The sequence below is a fragment of the Petaurus breviceps genome, unplaced genomic scaffold, assembly GCF_028583685.1.
Source record: "Petaurus breviceps papuanus isolate PSGF00001 unplaced genomic scaffold, PetGlider_PUasm1.0 545, whole genome shotgun sequence".
NCBI lineage: Eukaryota > Metazoa > Chordata > Mammalia > Diprotodontia > Petauridae > Petaurus > Petaurus breviceps.
The window spans coordinates 756292-774275 of record NW_027186366.1 but is presented as its reverse complement, the minus strand read 5'-3'; the positions used below and the strand labels follow the sequence as shown (position 1 = coordinate 774275).

At 44.6% G+C, this 17984-nt stretch overlaps 1 protein-coding gene across 1 annotated transcript in view; it reads right to left on the bottom strand.

The window, feature by feature from the left end:
• Positions 1-17984, bottom strand: part of MSH4 (mutS homolog 4) — a 95205-nt gene that overhangs the window by 75091 nt on the left and 2130 nt on the right. Inside the window, exons 2-5 of the mRNA XM_069102218.1 lie at positions 14128-14310; positions 11273-11436; positions 2897-3007; positions 928-1043 (exon numbers count right to left, since the gene is read on the bottom strand). Of these exons, the coding sequence (XP_068958319.1) occupies positions 928-1043; positions 2897-3007; positions 11273-11436; positions 14128-14310 (574 nt within the window). The remainder of the gene's footprint in view (positions 1-927; positions 1044-2896; positions 3008-11272; positions 11437-14127; positions 14311-17984) is intronic.

The following is a 17984-nucleotide window of genomic DNA, read 5'->3' as shown; positions in this document are numbered from 1 at the left end:
TCTCTCTCTCTGTCTCTCTCTCTGTCTCTCTCTCTCTGTCTCTCTCTCTCTCTCTCTTAAATATCTCCTACATATCTAAAAGTCAATATGACCAGAACAGGACCCATCATCTTTTCCCAGATTACAGAAGAATCAGAGATCTGCTTTGCTGCCATGATGGTCCAGGTGAAATTAGGTCACAAAAAATGACAGCGGACCCATCTGATATGCTGGGGGACTTCCTTGAGGGACACTTGATCTGCAGCACAGGAGTAGAAGCAGAGGAGACAGAAGTGTCTTTTCTCTATTCATTTATTCTTGTCCCTTGTATATTTAGCTGGCTTGGATAGATTTGTTTGCAAGCGGCCTCCCCCACTAGACTATAAGCACCCTGAGGGTGGAGACTGCTTTCTGCCTTGTTTTCAATACCCAGCACTTAGCACAGCATCTGGCATAGAGTGGGCACTCAATAAATGTTTATTTGATTGATTGGTTGATTAATATAGCAGGTAGGAGAGATAGAAGGGGTAATAAATAAGCACTGGAGGTCAGCAGAGCATGAGCAGAAACACGACAAGGGGCCCAGAAAACTGGGGAGAGGCAAGAACATAACTCTAGGACCCAGATGAGGCAGGAAGGCCATGCAGTCAGAGCAGGGATGGGGCTCGTGTCTGGAGACGGGGGAGGTGGGAGTGAGGACTAAGCGCAGCAAAGCCCAGAAGTGGACGGAACACTGGCAGCTTCTTGCTGGACACAGAACTTCAGAGCAACTTCATCCACAGCAAAGGATGACGGGAAGATCGAGGCCCAACCACCCCTGTGTGTGCCGAGAGAGATCCAGGCAGAGTCAGGGAATCAGAGCTCTCCCAGCCTGAGGCAGGGACCTTTACAGGATGTCTGCGCTCACCTGAAGCTGCAAAATCAACATTGTTTCTGCATGAGACTTACTTGGACTGAACCTCCATTAAGACAGTGCTGAATTCTGCTGCGCATAACTGTTCCACATACTCTAGCCCTTTGGTTTCACTGAAGTACTTTCTTTGAATGGTAGTGAAAGTCACATTCTGAAAGAAAGCGGAGATCTCAAAGCAGAATTTTAAACACTAGCACTACTTAAATAACGTCTTGGATCGAAAGGATCCATTGTCCAACATAAATCTGGAGGTGAACTACTCGATCTCTAGTGGATACAGAACTTTCTCTCCTTCCTATGACAGAGAATAAGAAGATCCTGCTCGATGGGTATTCTTGGTCATAAAGACCAAGGCTTTGGAGATCAGGTAATTCTCTTCTCTCCCTCCTACACAGCTCCGGATCCTGGAACGCCCACCTCCACAGACCCCACAAAGGTAGACATAAGGAGGCTGGAGCACACTAACCAAAGAAGAATCACTGGACAAGCAAAGCCTATGAACAACAATGGCAGACGATCCCAACAGCTGCTGTTTGGTCTCCCTGCCACAAGCTCTTCCCATGCCAGGTCATGTGCTACTCAGCCACCAAAGCCCAGGTTAGACTGGATCACTTCCATATTGACTAAACTCCAATGACTCGATCACCTCTAGGTCCAAATACCAAATCCATAACCTGCCCCCTTCCAACCTTTCCAGTGTTTTTACACTGACTCCCTGCCATACACTGTGGTCCAAGGACACTGACCTCCTTACTGTCCCTCACACAAGACGCTCCCACTCCCAGTTCTGGGCGTTTTCACTGGCTGTCCCCCACCCCTAGAATTCTCTCCCTTTCTGTCTCTGCCTTCTGACTTCCTTGGCTTTCTTCAAGCCTTTACCAAATCCCATCTTCTGCAAGAAGCCTTTCTCAAACTGCCTTCCCATAAGACTGCCTCCATTTTGTCCTGAATATATCATCTATCCACAGCTGTTGCATGTTTATCTCCCTGCTGAGCTGTGATTGCCTTGAAATGAGGGACTGGGGGTTTGCCTTTCTTTATATTCCAAGCACTTAAAAATTCTTGTTGACTCAACTTGACAAATAGTACCCTAGAGGTAGGACTGAGAAAAAAAAAAAAGGTCATCCAGCCAAACATCAAGAGCAAAAGATGGCCAGTGGACGGCCTGACTGGACCACAGACACCCATCCTGTCACCTGAGTTCTCACCTTTGAAGGTAAAGCCCACCAGGTGCCTAGCATAGAGGAGACACAATACATGCCTATGGGTTGATCTGAGACTCTGCTCTCTTCTTAAACACCAGTGAGTTGCCAAGTCTCAGCAATCCTGCTTCCCGGATATTTCTAATTTCTACCCCCTTCTTTCCACAGACACTGGCCTTCATTATCCCTCACAAGGACAACTGTAATTCCTGCCTAACTCTGATACATTCTTCACATGGCTCTCAAATATTCCTAAAAGCATAAATCAAAAAATCATGCAATTTTAGAATTGTAGAAGGTGTTACTAGCCATCTCATCTAGCCCATCCCCTCAGAAGAATTCTCACAACATACCTGAGGAGTAATGATGGAGACAATATTTAAAGCCCTGCCCTGGCGAGGAGGCCTCCCCAACAAGGCAGTCCTGCCCACTTGGGGTAGCCACAGCACTGATTTCCTTCTCTCCAGCCCAGGTTTGCCTCTGCCACATTCTCCAAGGGCCCCTAATTCTACCCTCTAGGCCAAAAGCCCAAGTTGGATTTCTCTTTAATAGGATCGCCCTTCAAAACATCTGAAGATGGCTATGCAGCCAAACAGGAGCGTCTAACCGGCTGACGTGGATGGATATTCTGAGATTTTGTGAGATGAGATTGGAGAGTGTACAGAACACAAGGATGAGCAGAAGCCCCTGGGAGCCCAGCACATCCAGCATGCATGCTACCAGCAGGCATACTCCTTGAAGGGAAAGATGGAGCTTCAAGTATCTTTGACTTTATCCCTGTTAAACATCAAAAATTAATTACCTTGAAGTTCTCTGTAATTAAGCTGAAGAGTTTCGTTGAATTCCCCACAACACAGGCAGTGTTAGACATTATAATTTCCAACGGTGCTAAAATTTTTAACTTGGTAATTACCTGAAAAAGTTTGCATAAACAATTTCTTAAAATACAAGTTTAAGGCATATTCTGAATCACACACAAAAAATTTACATTTTCTTTAAGAGGTACCTTTAAATAAAAACTCAGTCAACTACTTGCATTCCCGCTAATTATACTAACTTCCTCACTGTGTTTTAAAATATATCTCATATATATCTTATGCGAACATCAACTGACACAGCCATGAGTCACGTTAGGCTACATTCTATTTGAAATGGTTTGAAACAGACTGAGGTTCTAGTCACACATTCTGACAGGCTCTAACTTCTTGTAATGGGAATGTAAATTTTTAAGATCTTCCCTGCCCCTAGGCTAAAGTGCACCTGGAGCCTGGGGTGGGAGGCTTGTTTTTCACTAGATACTTCTTGATTGGCCAGTGAGTCAATAAGGTTGTTACATTCTCTGAGCCAGGAGAAGGCTATATAAGCCCTGACGGGTAGCTTTGTTTTGGGGCTCACTTTGAGAAGTGTTCTGTGATTTGATCTGGATTCTGGGAAGCCGTTGTTGAGAGCCCCCCCTCGGCTTTGAAAAACCCAGATATTGAAACCTAGATGTTGATTTGGTATGGATGTAATGGTTGGACAATTTGGAAAACTGTCTACTTGATCTGTTTCTGTCTTGATAATTCTGTCTGTGTATTATGAAATTCGGGGTGCTGACCTTTTTCCCCTGAACTAGGTAAACGATATATGTTTGACTGATTAAAGTAAGCTTGTTATAACCCATTTTGAGTTGCTTTCCTTTAACAAAGCAGATCTAAGAACCTGTGGTGGCAGCGACTGTGGGGACGCTGGGGTGCTTGCTGCTACACTTCTTCAGATCAGTTGTTTTTGATTGCTTTAAAGAAGTTCTATCCTCCAACCCCATCTCTTCTACTTTAGCAATATAATTAGGGTTGCACAGAAGTCCCCATATTATAGCTGTTGGGATGTGCAGAGACAGGTCAAATATGGACAACAGGGACTTTCTAATCCATTGGGATCACTTCTAAGTTTGGGTGAAGTCTGCTGGGTAGAAGGATGTTGCAGCTGCTTACCTCCTGCTTGGGACTTTTAGTACATACAGGGATTTTACTCTTTATAAAAGGTATTACTTTTAGAATTTGTTTTTTCTTAGAGTGAGAAGACCTAACAAAACATGGCTTCTCTGCCAGCTTTGTAACCATGAGTAAGTCACTTAAAATACAGGAGCTGTAACTTCTTTAATCTGTAAAATGGGAGAAATACTATTTCAGACACCAATCTAACTAGGTTACTGAAAGCTCCTTGTAAATCTTAAAGAAATACATAAACCTTACTCGTTATTCCTTTGAAAGCTTGTAGTAAGAGGCTCAGGAAGTATCACTTAGAGCATCACACTCCCTCGAACACTTCTGAGGGGCCCTGACATCTCCCATGGGCAGACAAGCCTGAGCTGGGCCCAGTGACGCGATTCCCCAGAGGCCCTGGTGGTCCCTCGTTATTTCTTCACTGATCTTGGCTAGGCACTTTCCGTCGTCTACTCGAGTCAAGAGGTGGTTCTCCAGAAGCAAGTCCTAATGAGGCAGCCGCCCCCCAGGGCGGTCCCACCACAGTCCTCCCAATCTCTTACCCGTCTGGTCCTGTCAGCCTCCGGTTCTGAGCCTTGGGGCTCTGGAGCCAGTTCTCCCAAGGCCGTGCTGCCCTCTCCGGAAGCTAGCCTCAGCCACCTTACCTTGTGCACATCTTTCTCATCTGCATTGGCTGGCAAGGTCTCTTTGTATCCATACTGGGGGTTTTTTCCCCCAAATAACTTCTCTTTTTCTTCCTCTTGGTAATTATTATTTTGTGCCTTCAGAAACAGGCTTCTGCCTCTGACCTTCCTCTGAACACTCTGAAAAACCGTCCCCTAAAATCTCAGGGCAGGTCAGAACACTCCTCCTGGCTTCCTTCTTCTTTACTATCACAAACTCTAGGTGGGAGTAGCCCTTAGCCTGAAGGTTCTCCTCCTCCTGGTCAAAGATCAAATACTCTCCTTCCCCGCAGAGCCCAAAGTCCCTGCCACCTCTGCCTTCCCCAGCCCCAGGAGCCATGACCAGACAAAAAACGTGAATGTCCTAGTTCAAGAAGTCATAAAAGAAAACTTCCCAGATCTACCGGAAACAGAATGCACAATGAAAACAGAAAGAACCCAGCATCACCTATTGAATCAAACTGAAAACTGAAAACTAAGAAGAAAAATGCTGCAAGCAGTCACATGGGAAAAAGTGAAAGAAGGAAGAACCTGCAGGTAGGATCAAGTAAGACTTGGCAGCTACTAGTTTAAAGAAGAAGAAACCTCGGCATAGGATAAAGGCTTACCAACCAAGAATAAGTTACCCTCCAAAGCTGAGTCTGACTCACCAGAGAGTTACCACATCTAACTTTAAGAAGACAAAGGCCTTTCCAGAACTACTGGTGAAAACACAAAACAAACCAGAAAGCCGAGCAGAGATCTTGAAATGTAAACACAAGAGTATAGAAACACAGAAAAGGAAATACATCTGAACATTAGAAAGGGCTAAACAACGATGAAGTAGCTACGATCTTACAGGAAGGGAAGAAATGAATTTCCCTTCAGAATCTTAGTCTTTTTACTGGTCACAGAAGGAGTCAGGGATGGATATGGTTTTGTTGGTTTAAATGAAAGAGAAAAGGCAGGGGGGAGGGGGAGGGAAGAGAATATACCAGAAAACAAATGAGAAAAAAAAAGGGTAGGGATTTACTACTTTGTGTAAATGGGGTGTGTGAAAAGAGGAGTAAACAAACACGCAGGAATGGGTAGATCTCCTGACCTGTTACCTGCACCTGATCAAGGAAGACTCACACACAGTTCAGTGTAGAAATATACTCAACAGGAATATACACACACAGGTAGGTACAGGGAAAGGGAAAGGCAGAAATGAGAGGCAGGATGGGGCTGAAGAAAGAAGAGTCACAAGATTCAACCTGATCATGAAAAGGAGAAGGGGGAAAAGAATGGGTTAGAAAGCAAAATCTAACAATATGTCATTGGCAGGAAATACATGAATAACTTAAAGATTAACATGGAATTCCAAAGAAGGGCTAGAGACAGGTTGTATCAAAACTCAGTTGTAGGAACAAAGGATTAAGAATATGAAGAGACAAAGAAAAAATGTGAGAAAGAAGGGGGAAGTACCAGATCTCAAACCATACACAGATAAAGTCATTAAGACGGCTTGATAGTAGGTAAAAATGGAGAGGCTGATCCGTGAATGCAATCAGGTACACAACTGTCCTTATTGGCCCAGAGAACCATGGAATCAAGAAGATGTCATGACTTGTCACAAATTGGATTTACAGAAGGAGGGCTGTGCAGAGTCACCAAGCTCCCTCTCTCCTCTGGAGCCATCAGGCATACAATACACCAAAGTAAATGAGTCTGAGGTTCCCAGAGCAGCAGGTCCCGCTAATCTTACCAACCTAGTCCTACTGCCATTGAGCTCTACTGGTAAGCCTAGGGGAGAAAGGTCCATCAGCTCTCAGTCCTGGCCTCCTTAGCCATCACTGCTACTAAGGACTCAGAAAAGAAAATTCTCAACAACAAAAGTCTTTGGCTCCATCAAATGGTATCAGAACTTAATGAGATTCTGTCAGGGAAAATGACATCAAAGACACCCAATTCCCATCTTTGCCCTTTGCCCAGAGGACTTGCAGCTGAAACCTGTCTTGTGTTTTCTCCCCTCACTGGAATGTGGGTTTCCTGAGGGCAGGGACCACTGTGCTTTTCTGTCTTTATTTCCTGTGGGGAGCACCATTCCCTGCCAGTAGTAAGGGCTGAATAAAGGCTTTTTCCTTCATCCTCAATGTTCATCCTAAGGGATGGCTCCCTTGTGGCATCCCCCAGGATGGTTTCACTCTTGTCTTTTACCCTCAGCCCCCAGCCCCCAGCAGGCATCCTAAAATCCATGTCAAACTCAGCTTAATGTGAAATTAATGTGGGAACAGGAACAAAGAACCACGAAGCAATTAAGTCGACATCTTGTGAGTAAAGCACACCTTTTGGCAAGCAGTCTCGTTGTCACATGTGACTCCTCCCCATTTCCTTTACTCTGAGAAATAAAAAGTTCACTGCGCTGCTGAGATGAATGAATGCTCAAAGCGCAAAAAGCCATAAAAACAGAACCAGCCCGGGGATCAAGAAATCTGTGCTCTGGCCACTGAGCACTGTGGCACCCCCAGGACCGCCTGCTAGCACAGGTTCTTAGATCTGCCTTTCTAAAAGGAAAGCAACTTTGGAGGGCTTGATAATCTACTTTACCCCCAAACTATGGGAATCTACTGTCTTTTTAGCACTTTGCTAATAGATTAAATTAAACAAGGGAGACCACGGCATCTAAAACTGATGACTGTTGTCCCCGTCATATGTAAAAGTCGTCTAGGTCCTGAATGACATTATATTGTTACATTTTATTATAGTCTCACAGAACCTTAGGAATATGCACCCTATACTTGAGGGGGGGATGGCAATAGGTTATACAGGGACTCTGATCAAGACCAATGACCAGAGTCCCTGCTGTGCAGTCTGGGAGGAATTCACCAGGCCCAGGCAAACTTGGAGTCAGGACTGTAACAGTTCATTGTTACGCTTTACAGAGAGCGAGCAGGGGTTCTTAGGGAACCTGCAAACTTAAAGAAGTCACAGGTATAGTTTTAAGGAGTCAAGACAGTAAGTCAGATGTCAGTTATGCTAACTAGGTGAGTAAGGGTGGGATTAGGGAGGAGTTAAGGAGTGGTCGGTGCTTAAAGGAACATGCACTTTCAATATCAACTGTGCAGGTGTACCACCCATAATTCACTGGGAAACAGCCCAAGGGGGACGACCTGGAGGTGTGGTTTTAGGCCTGAAATGTCACTAAGTCAGCTAGCGGTCAGGGCTGACTGAGAAGTGCCCAGTCTGCCACCCATCAGTGTCATGTTTGACAAGATGGATGTTGGGAACCAAGGCTAATGGAGACTCAGTATGTGTATAATTGGCTGAGAAGTTAACTTACTGATAGTTCATTAAAGGATTCATAGGTGCAGCTGGTCATTATACTAGGGGGAGATAACATTTGCCTAAGCTAAAATGTTTATTGAAGGTTCAGTGAAGGATTCATGGGTGTAGTTTGTTATTGTTCCAAGCAGAAATAAACAGTTCATGAGTTATTGCTGGGCAGAGTGCTGGCAGGGGGAAGGGGCACAGTTAATGCTCTGAGGCTGGGGAGGGGGAATGTGATTTTACAGACTGGTTTTACAGACTGATGTTACAGACATAGATCCCAAGCACCCACCAGTACTGAAGTGCATATAGATAGCAAGGTATTTGTGTGGATGTAGAGAGCGTTTTTATAGAGCAACCCTGGGCAAGTAATTTAATATACATACCTCAGCTCACCTGTGTGTAAAATAAAGGTACTGGACTCAACGGACTCTATGTTCAATACACATACATGTGTAGTGTGTGTGTATACATAAATACACACACGAAGACCTACACGGACATATATGTGTTTGCGTGTGTGTTAATTGCATTGTCTGCATGCCTCACTATACCAATGGATCTCTGATGTTAGTATTATGGGCATTCTGTTCAATAAAGCAAACTGCAATTCACCCACATTTACCAGTCCTGTCACAAATCTGGCACAAGCTGCACAGTCAGTTCGCTAGGGCACACTGTATTTGCACTGCATTTGTGTCGTGCCCTTCTGACATCACACGTACACCAGTTCCAGGAGTCCCTCTGCTCTAGCTGTTGGCATATATTTTTTTGTCGGGGGTGGGGGTGGGGGAGGACCGGTAAACCTAGTTCTCTGATAACATCTTTTATTAAAAATTCTACATAATTCCTTGTTTTTAATAAATTATAGCCAGCGGGTAAAAAAAAAATAAGCTACTTTAATCATATTCACTAGTTCAGGGGAAAAGTAAGCACCTTGAACTTTAGAAAAAAATACAAATAGAGAAAATACAAGCAGAGAAAGAAAGACCAACAGACAGGGCTCTGAGTGCCTGAATCAAAGCAATATCGACACACACTTTTTTTTTTTTAAGCAATCAGGGTTAAGTAACTTGCTCAAGGTTACACGGCCAGGTGTGTCTGGGTGGGTGCTAAGTGTCTGAGCCCGGGATTCGATCTCCAGGTCGTTCTGACACTGGAGCCGGTGCTCTTACTCGCTGTGCTACCTGGCCGCCCCAACACACACTTTTACACGCATCCCTGGATAGAGGGAGCACAGACATCTGAGCAGCCGGGGGTCTGAAATTGTGGCCATTCAGGCCTGGTCCAGGGAATCACAAGACCCTTCTCATAGTGAGCCCCCAAAGCAAAAGACCAGCTCAGAGAATATATGCACTTCTCAGAGCCAGAAGGCACCACAACCCCTGACTCAGTGCCTGATGAGCTCAGCACCAAAAGGTGGGGAAGCCTCCCCTCAGCAAGCTCCTCCCCCAGGGCTCCAGGGGACTGAGGATGTATCACAGCTGGGTACACAGGCCTGTCAATGGGCAGGGAAGATCTTATTTCATTAACATTACACCAGGCCTTAGTTTTGTCTTCTATAAAATGGGCGGCCTAGAACAAGGTTCTCTCAAGAGAAAACTCCTAATGTAGAGTCCTGTGGCCCGACATCATCCTGCCTCTGGACAAACACCTCCTCACACCGGCATAACACAGGTGCGTCACAAGATAACCCCTGCAGCACTCATGGTTCCCGAAGCCTCATTTGACCCTCACAACAACCTCCTACGGTAGGTGCGGTTATTATTTCCATTTTACAGATAAGGAAAGTAAAGCTGCATCAGGTTAAGTGACTTGTGCAAGGTCAAGAAGTTAATTAGTTTCAAAGAAAAATCCTAATTCTGGTCTTCCAGGCTCCATGTCCAAAACTTGATCTACTGTGCTCCCCAGCTCCCTAGTTACCAAAAGCAGTAGGGAATTTTGGGTTGTAGTATTAAATCTCAGAATCTAAAACTTCAAGAGCTATTTGGGAATTTTCAAATATAAGCCCAGTATCTTTTTTTTAGCCTGTATCTTTTAATGAGAGACACAGCACGGCACAGAGGGTACTACAGTCTTGTTCGTTTCTCCTTCTTTCTGGAAGAGGGCCACGGCACTGGGGAGTGACGACATGACCTGCTGCTGACATGGATTTGAGCGAGGGAGACTGTGCAAGGTCACCAGCCTCACTTTCTCCTCCGGAGCCATCAGGGGCCAGTGGCCTGATATCCATCCCTAGTCTTGGTGGCCTTGAAGTCAAGAATACCTGGGGTAACATCCTGCCTGAGACAGCTTCATGACCATGGGTAAGTCACTGGACTTCTCAACAACCCAGGCCATTCCTTAGGGCAGGGTCCATGAACTTGGGTTTTTTGTTGGTTTTTTTTTAGTGTTTTTGATACATCTATGTCAATAGAATTGGTTTCCTTGTGGCTCCCTATCACCTTCAGAATCAAATATGAAATCCTGTTTGATGTTCCAAGCCCCTCTTCCTATCTTTCCAGTTTTCTTACACCAGACTCCCCTACATGGATTCTCCTGTCCAGTGACACTCACTTCCTGGCTGCTCCCACTCTGGGCTCAGGGCATCCTCTCTGGCTGCCCCCCATGCCTGGGATGCTCTCCCTCCTCTGCTCTGACTTCTGACCTCCCTGACTTCCTTTAAGTCCCATCTCCTGCAGGAAGCCTTCCCCAAGCCTTTTGTTCTAGCACCTTCCCTCTTACTGATTTCCTATTTATCCTGTAAAGGGCTTGCTTTGTGCCTATCTTGCAGCTGTCTCCATTAGATTGTGAGTTCCTGGAGGGCAGGGCTGCCGGCTGCCTTTCGCTTCTTTTTGTGTCCATGGTACTTAGCACAATGACTGGCGCGTAGTAGGCACTTTATAAATGCAGACTGTAATGCTCTAGGTTTTATCGCATGTCTTCACAAACATGCTTCTGAAAAGGGCTTCCTCCTGAGGACCCACCAGCCTGCTGCTACCTATTGGGCCACAGCACACCAGTGTACCAAGGGTCCAGAGGGCCTGAGCCTGACAAACTGAAATTAAGTTCTGAACCAACACTAAAATTTCTAATAAATTAAAGCCAGCACTTAAAAACAATTCTTAGTTCAAAGTAGGCAATCACTGCCCAAGAAATCACGATTACTATTCTACCAATAAACCAACCAATTCCCAAAGAATATACCTGAACAATGTGCCCTAGAGTTCTCGATGCCAACTTTTCATGTTGTTCCGTTCTTACCTTGGTATATGTTGTGTTGTCAGGAAACTGGGATAACACAACCTGAGGCCTTTTCACATCGATACTGGCTATTCCTATTTCGCCTCTGGCCAGTCCTCTCCCTTCCACAACTGCGACCACAACTGAGGCATCAGAGTGAGTCGAGGCAGCAGATGAGGACGTCACTGATTAAAAGACAGACAACAAAACCAAAACAGGTCTTAAAGCATGAACTTGTAGCATAGACTATGACCACTAGAAGTGAATTTTTATATTCACAAATGACAAGAACTACAGGACTCCTGAATGACAAAACCAGATGAAGAGCCACCATTGATGTCCAGTGGCAAGATAAAAGTCAGGGCAACAGGCAGCGCATGGAAGGAACCGCTCTCACCACTTAGGAAGGGGTCTTCACATGCTTGGGGCAGACATCCCCCCACCTCACCAGCTGGCTTGAGGCCTGAAGGTTACCTTCACTGCCCTGTCTCTGCCTAGTCACTCTCCAGGTGAAAGATGCCATGCACTTGAACCCAAAACCACTTCAAGTGTGTTCCTTGGCCAGAAAGACAAGGAAAAGAACCAGCCTAGGAGCTCTGAGGCCTCACTCAGCTCAGCCCAGAGTGAGCGGGCTGCCCAACACCTAGGCCAAGGCTTAAAGTTGTTCCCAACCCTCCTCTTCAACTGCATTTACTATACTCCATCAGAAGGCAAACTCCCTGAGGACAGGGCCTGTTTTGACCATTCTTTGCATGGATTCCCAGTATTAAGCCTGGAAGCAGTTAATAAATGCCTGCAGACTGACTGACTGGTTGGCCCTTGCCTGTCACCCCCTTTCCCCATTTGGTGTCAGGCTCCCCTCCTTCCTTTCTCTCACAGCTCATCTGCTGCCAAATCCTCTTTCTTCCACTTTCACAGCATCTCTCACATATGTCCCATTCCCACCACCCCTGGTCCTCTTCACCTCTCCTGGCATCCCTACCAGAGCCTTCCAACCCACTGCTCCCACACCAACCCACCCTCAGCCCCAGCCCCAGCCAATGAGCGCCAGCAACTCAGTCATCTCCAGGATCAGATTCTAACTCCTTTCACTGGAACTCAGAGCTCCGCACAACCTGGCCTCTTCCTAGTTTTTCAGTCTTTTGACTTCATACCCCCTTCCATAGCTTCCACTTTCCTCCCACACAGTTACCCATCTCCCACCCCTGCAAACTGTCCGCACATCTGAAATGCTCGGCCCGCTAAGTCCTACCCCTTGGCTGCCCCGACTCCCTCTAAGACTCAGCCCAAAGCCTATCTCTTATAGGAGGGAGGCCCTTCCCTTCACAGAATACTGTCCATCCACACTGCACACAGCTCAGATCTCCTAGTGGTTTACAAACCATCTTCCCAATTAGAATGTAAACTCCTTGGGGGCAGGAACTGTCAGTTTAACTCTCACTGCATCCGAAGGGCTTAGTCCAGTGCCTGGCAAAGGGCAGCAGGCCCTTAATAAATACTTGTGGACTGGACTTGACTTATGGCTGCTGTCTGCAATCCTGCCTGGGATGTTCTCTGCCCTCACCTCCACCTAGGTGAATATCCCTTTTCCTTCCAGACTTTAGGTTTTTCCCTGAAGGTGAGGAGCCTTTCCTGCTCCCCACAGTGGCTAGCTTGCCCTCTGAGGTGACCCTGAATCTCCTTATGACATCTCTGTGAACATGCTCTGGTGAGCAGTGGGAGGGCAGAGCCTTGTTCTCTCTTGTCTGTACCCTCAGTGCCAAGCACGGCGCCCAGCACCAAAGAGGCTGGCTAAATGCTCATTTGTTCAGTTTATTTGTTCACCGGAGATTTCCAAGCATGACTATTTGTCGGGGGGCCCTTGTGCAGGCAGGGGTCCCTTTGAAGACTCGGTGATTTTTTTTACTTTCAAAATTGTCAGTCGATTCTGATTATTTAGCATCTGCAAAAAGCTCTCCCCTAGTGTGAAAGGTGCCTGCTTTCCAAATGTGCAGCAAGGCCCTAATTCCACTAGTTCTCTTGCTTGTCTCAGTCAATTATTTAATGACAATAAGCTAGAGTCACTTTTTTGTAAAGCAAAAAGCACTCGCCTTCAGCAACACAACTTCTGCCCCCAAAATATGACTATAACCAGGATCCTAAGCAGCTTGCAGCTTCGGAACTTGCCTTCCACAAAGCAAAAACAAACCAAACCCATTGAGGCAGGCCTCCTTGCTGAGATGAAAAAAGGAGGAGGTGTGTCTTGGAAACTTTGCAACTGCCTGGTTATTTTGTTTATCTTTTGTACAAGGGTGGTGAAAGAAAAGGTAACATTAGTCACGGAAGTCCCTCTGCCCGGCCAAGAGCCGCTTATGAAACATGACAAAGGCTCCCACCTTCCATTTGCCAAAAGGTTTTTCCCAGAGAACCTCCAAATCATAGAGTCTAGCGCTGAGCCTAGTCCCACACACTGCCTCTTAGATGAGCAGAGGCCCAGCAAGGCAAAGTCACTTGTCCAAAGTCACCCGCTAACAAGTATGGAGGAGATGGTGCGCTCTAGGGCTCCCATGCCAGATGTGTTCCTCTCTAGCTTGCCCAAGTGATACGTTTTAATAGTAATTAGCTTCCATTAACTTAAACCTAGATGCAGGAATCTTCTCTCCCTTTTCTAAGGCCTGTGCTTGAGCAGTAACAGGGAGCTTGTTATTCGTGCCTAAAGCAAACACCTTGACTCTGGACAATCTCTGAAGAAAGTCTATTGAGTCTTATCTCCTACTTCAATACTCTATAATAAATCAAACATTCTGCCACCCTTACTGTTTACTTTAGATGTTTGTGATTCTATGGAAATAAAAGTCAGCATGTTAATGGAATAGTTTCACATTTTTGCTTTTTACCTGAATGGCCCATTTGAGGTGTCTTACTTCCATAGCCTGATCTGGGAGGATCTCCAAAATTCAATGGTGTCTTTACTATTTGAGCAAAACTGCTATCTCCTGCTGAAGACGAGCTTGCAACAGAGGTAAAATTCAATGCACTAACATTTTCTGCAAAAGAACTTTTGTCCCCAAAGTATGAATCTAAGTAGGAAAAATAAAATGGGAATAAACAGCTTTAAAAAACTTAAATTCATACACCAAATCATCTAGTCACAGTGAATTTAAACAATCACAAGTTATGTGCTGCAGTCAGATGAGAGAACAGCTGGCATTTTGTGTCGTGCTTTAAGGTTTTCAAAGGACATTAAAAAATCTTATTTTCACAACAGCTTTGGAAAGTAGATGCTATTGTTACTATCCCCATTTTGCAGCTAAGGAAGCTGAGGCAAACAGAGGGAAGCTAAGTGACTTATCCAGAGTCACACAGTGAGTGTCTGAGGCTGGATTTGAACTCAGGTCTTCCTGACTCCAGGCCAGTGTTTCCACTGTAATAGCTAGCTGCCCCTAAAAGAAAAAAATCCATTCCTCGTGGACATTATGACTTACTAATTCTATTTGATAAATCACTTTCAGCACAATTTGTTATTCCTGTAAAGTTTACAATACATTTTGGACATTGTCTACCTGATCACACAGCTTTACCCTAGATTTCGATATCATTTTTACCAGCTCTCTCTAAAATCCATAAAAATCTCTCCCTTAAGCTTAAGGTCTTCCTTAGTGTCCCATGTATCGTGGGGCAGAAGGGCATTTCAGATGTGGTGAAGGTAAGCCTGGATCCAGAGGAGAGCCATTTAAAGAGGAGCACAGATATTCTTTGGGGAATACAGAAGAAGCTGCAACTTCAAAACCTTTTAATGTGCTGCCATCAAAAGAAGGTGACAGTGGTTACTTTCAAATAGGTCAAATCCTTCCTCTGATCAGTGACTGAACACCAGAAGTGCAAAACCTGGGAACACACTCTAGTCTCCTCCTAAAGTTAGAAAGAGGGAATAGCACAGTGTGCCTACTATTTGTTAAACCCTGTTGTTTGCATATGATGCTGGATGACTTCAACAGTCTCAGTAGTTGGTGTCGAGGAGAGTCAGGGGCCCACAGGTAGAGAGACTACCTGCCTTGTATGTAGGTGTGTAAGAGTAATGGATGTTACAAGGTGCTACAGGTTCCGGAACCACAGGGCCCAAAGACAACACTCCTGGCTCCAAAACACCGTGCAGTAGTAATTCTTTACTGATGCATTGATTACCTTTGTGCTCCCCTCCATTAGGGCTCTACAGCATAGCCCCATGGGTCACATTTCCAGAGGACCCGATTTTGTCTGTCTGTGTATGTATGTGTGTATGTATATATATGCATATATATATATATATATATATATACTCAATAGTTGTAGATTTCCATAGTATATAAAAAGACCTGTACACGTACAACGATGTAACCAATTCTTCAAGTGTCATACTAATCCTAAACACTGAATAAACAAAAAATAACTTGATTAAAAAAAAAATTGTCCCTAAAGAGGCAGAAAGAGGAACGAGAGTTTCTGAGGTCTGAACAGTGAAGTGTCTAAAAACAGAAAGCACACTACATAAAATATTAGCCATATCAATCAATATTAAAAAATCTTGGCAGGATTACCATCCAGGCTGAGCACCTGAGTTTATGCTTTTCTAAGTAAAGAGCCTTTTTCCCTACTAGGAGAAATCCCCTTCTCTATGTCTCAGAGCCCCCTAATATCTCCTGCTGTCTTCTACTCTAGGTTCTGACCAAAAAGAAAAAGGTAACCTTTCTCCTCAACAAGGCCAACTCTTCTTCTGGTAACCTTAATCCCATAGGCTCCCTCCTCATCTCTGGAAGTGTGCCCAGACATTAACACATCTCTTTCCAACCTAGAGAAATTGCTCCCTGAAGAAAAATTAAACAAGAAAATTCTCTAAGCCCAGATGTTGGTCCATATTCTACTGCAGAGTCAAGGAAAACAGGGAGTAGAATGTTAAGTAGACTCCAGAAGGATAGGATAGCAGAAAAATGAGGCAAGGTAAAATAGGTAGAAAAATGAGGGAGTAAAGTGAATTAATAAGAGTGAATAGTTGGGTGGCGCAGGTTGGTGAAAGGTAAGAGGTTAAAGGTAATTATGGAGTTGTAAAAACTAAAAAGATTTTGAGCAAGCCTGCCAAATTATTAAGAGATGATTCCTGTCTATAAAAGAAGTAACCATATACTTAGGGTTGAGTTTAAATATCCTTTTCTGCTCTAACTGGACATGTCACACATGCTCCCAAAAAGCACTGTGCTGGGCAAAATCCTGCAAGAAAAATGACAAGGCTTATGGGGAAAATGTGCGTGGGGCAAAATTCTCAAAAACTTTATGAGTGACAAATAAAAAAGACAGGAGTCTAATGAAAATGGTTTTACAGTTTTATACATTAAATCGTCAAGAAATACATTAAGTACCACAATAATTTGTGGCCAAGTTTGAACCTCAGGCCCCTGCTTCACTTGCCCCCTGGCCTGGGGAAGTCTTTGGTGAATTAGGTAAGTGGCAATTGATGGGAGGAGTCCTGGAAGCCTCCCCCTCTTCCGTGCACAGAAGAGATCCAATACACACTGCACTTTACCTTGAAAAAGACCTGAAGTTTGCTTGTGGAAGGGGGACTCAGAAAGGTTTTAGCTTATGAGATGACATCATGCTTTAAAGAAAAAATTGTTTTTTTGCTCAAAATGTTCCTAAATATACCTACGATAAATTTCACTGCAATAAAATCACATTTTCAAAACAGGTGGTATAACCCAACTGTGCTCACAAATCATCCAAAATACAAGGATGAAAATGTCCACCATCATGGAGAGTGGGAGAAACTGCACCAAGTGGCCAGAGTGTGTCATGCTGCTCAGCAGAATGACTATGATCTGCGTTCCCCATTTAGGCTGATCTCTCTCCTGCAGGAAGGAACGAAGGGACACCAAGACCATCTTTCCAGTTCGTTACAGAGAGTTAAGTTTCAAAAGGAACAAGAAGCAAGGCTTCAAGAGGAAATCTAAGATCTTTGTCATGTTGGGGAGCTATCACACCAAGGAGAGAGGGGAGAAGATGGACATTATACCCCCAAACCAATCTGAGGCTCTTCACAAAGAAGAGGAAAACCCTCTTGGTTATCCCAAGGATGGCACAGCTGAGCCACAAACACAGCATCCAAGTTTCAGAAGAGAAGGAAGGTATTAGGGGGTGATTGTCTGCTTGGGTCAATAGCAGAAGGGATGTACACTTAGGTCACTACAGTGGGGCTCTACTGTCTACCTGGAGCCTGTATTCAGGACATGATGGAGAACCTCCCAAAACTCATCAAACTAGATGACAACTACCCACTTCTACTACATGGGTACCAACGACATTGCCAGAAGGAACCTCAAAAGTGTCACCTACTTTTTAAATACTGGGTGAGAAACTGAAGACCATAATGGCCCAGGTCAGTTTTCTTCACTGTATTCACTGAAGTGAAGGGATGCAGGAGAGAAAAATTCATTTGGTAAATTAATTAATTGCTGGCTAAGAAGGTACATGGCAGTCACAAAGAGTCAGTGGCCAGAGATCTCCAGAAAGGCTATTACCGTGTTTCCCCGATAATAAGACACTGTCTTATTAAATTTTTTGGAAAGAAAAACACCAGAGGGCTTATTTTCAGGGGAGGGCTTATTTTAATGAACATTGACAGCAATTTTAATAAACAGATAAATGTGAACAAAAAAATGTACCTTTATTCAATAATGAATTCAATAAAGAACAGGATGACGCACTCACTGCTGCAGCTCTGATT